The sequence below is a fragment of the Ctenocephalides felis genome, unplaced genomic scaffold, assembly GCF_003426905.1.
Source record: "Ctenocephalides felis isolate EL2017-DRISC unplaced genomic scaffold, ASM342690v1 CF-g0.4_SCAFFOLD_01604, whole genome shotgun sequence".
Taxonomy (NCBI): Eukaryota; Metazoa; Arthropoda; class Insecta; order Siphonaptera; family Pulicidae; genus Ctenocephalides; species Ctenocephalides felis.
Genome location: NW_020537758.1, coordinates 28,963,679 through 28,965,919, shown reverse-complemented (window position 1 = coordinate 28,965,919; position 2,241 = coordinate 28,963,679). Strand labels below are relative to the sequence as shown.

General features: G+C 28.9%; 1 protein-coding gene across 1 annotated transcript in view; it reads right to left on the bottom strand.

Moving 5' to 3' along the window:
- Window positions 1–1,863, bottom strand: part of LOC113373614 — a 20,821-nt gene extending 18,958 nt beyond the window's left edge. The window contains exons 1-3 of the mRNA XM_026613901.1: window positions 1,782–1,863; window positions 1,208–1,449; window positions 318–637 (exon numbers count right to left, since the gene is read on the bottom strand). Of these exons, the coding sequence (XP_026469686.1) occupies window positions 318–637; window positions 1,208–1,449; window positions 1,782–1,863 (644 nt within the window). The remainder of the gene's footprint in view (window positions 1–317; window positions 638–1,207; window positions 1,450–1,781) is intronic.
- Between the last annotated feature and the right edge of the window lie 378 nt (window positions 1,864–2,241).

Here is a 2,241-nt window from a genome sequence, read left to right as displayed (position 1 = left end):
TGTACTTAATCACTATCAATTATCATTTTTGAAAGCAGTTGATAACTGAGAAAAAACTCAAGAGTGTTAACTGAATGAGTACTTACTGGAAAGCGGCATTTATTGAAGTAGAATTACTAAATCCATCAGAATGTCTTATCTTGAGTAATTACCATTAAATTGATTACATTGTTTTAGGTAATTTACAAAATTGAGTGAATTACTCAATTAATTTTTTTCAATTCTATTCTATTCACGATCTCTTAACTGGATTTTTGCATATCGATTACACAATTATCGCTTATTGATTAGAATATTTTTTTGGTAACAATACTCACTTATAAGCGTTATCAACTGAAAAATCATAGTGCTTTCCTTGAATAAAGTTTGGCCTAGGCACAGAATGCTGATATCCCGCATTGGCAGGTGTCATTTTATGATGACTATATAGAGTCTCTGCCATATCCCTGTCATGACATAGGTCGAACAATTTTAAAACTCTTCCGGACGATAATTGAAAGCCTATTTCATAGATTTCGGATCGGCTTTCTCTTCTACCGCATCTGCAACCCGTGGGTTTGGCTTCGTGATACGGGTTCGAAACACAACGGGCTGTGCTGATATTCGACTTGCCCCAAGGCAATTCGAAAGAGCTGCCCTGAAAATTTTAATTAATATACATTTATTAAAACTCCCTGGGTACGAAAAATGATAAAAGAAAGAAAAAAGAAGGGCGAGTGGTGATGATTATTTGATTGAAATGTAGGGTAATGGAATTGAGCAGAAAATTTGGGAATATTAAGGGAGATCTTTATGCAAATTATGACAAATTTCAAGAAACGTTAAATGTATTAATTATTGTGCAAGCTCATGATAACATAATTATTTAAATAGCGTAAATATTTTATTAATCGTGTTTCTGCCAAATATTGATCCCACTTAAAAAATTAATAGCCGTTTGAAAGAAACAAGTCGGGAATCGCACTGATTAGATTCCGAGAAATATATGTCAAGAAAATTTCAGTGGCTAAACGTCATTTTTAAAAAAAATTAAATTTTTTACACATATTTAGAAGTTCTGCCATTTTATTCAAGGATTTCTGATTCTTTGACCTCAAAAAATTATATAGTAGCATGTACCTAGTACAAATATACGAATGTTTACAATTATTATGATTAATTTCGTAGGATTTTTTTATAAAACTCGATATATATTAAATCTAATTACCTCAATACAAGTAGCCATCATAGTTTCAACATATACGGCCCCAGTCAGCCACCAAAACCAAGGCATTTTTGAAGTGCTAAATTCACTTCCAGCGCATGCTAGCTCTACTTTTTGATTGTATTCCAGACGTAAAATGCCAGAGTCATCTTTAGGTTCTAAGAATTTGTTGGTCCCAGGGATAATGAACAAAGGTTGAGGGTCTCCTAGACCCCCAGTTATTGCAACTTCGCATCCGGCTGAAGCTGGAAAAAAATTATAAAAAATCATGCATATGTAAATTTATCAATTGCCTAAGTAGCTCGTGTTTGCTGAATACTTTGCAAATAATAGTAACTTGTAACTAAGTTATATATATATATATATATATATATATATATATATATATATATAGTTATATATAATATGTAATAGTTAAATATATATATATATATATATATATATATATATTATGTTGTTACATAATATAAGATATAATATAAGATTATTGAATACTACTAATTTAATTTACAAAATAATATAGGTAGAGCAAATATTATTTTGGAATTTAATATATAAATTCAGCATAAATATTTACCTTTATCATCCGACTCGTAATTTATGGTTCTGGAAGATACACAATGCAGTGAAAATATTAACAAAATGAAATTCTTCAACATTGTTTATACAATGTCTATGCAAATAATAGACGTCTGCGAACTGATGTTGCTGTATCCTGCTCTCAAACAATGATTACCGCTATTTATACCCGGAATTTTCTATAAAAATATGTAGAAATTGTTATATATATACGTGTACACATATATGTAATATATATTATACACAAGTGTATGATAAGTACATTTTTAGTGATATGAATTGGTTGCTTTAACCAGGGCTTTATAGTACATATTTAGAAAATATACAAAAAATATACAAAATGTGAAAACATCGAATTAAATATAAATTTAATATAAATTTTATTTATAAGAGCTATGAAAAACTGTTTTCTATATACAACTAAATAGTAAAAACTTAAATAATATAACTTAAATAAT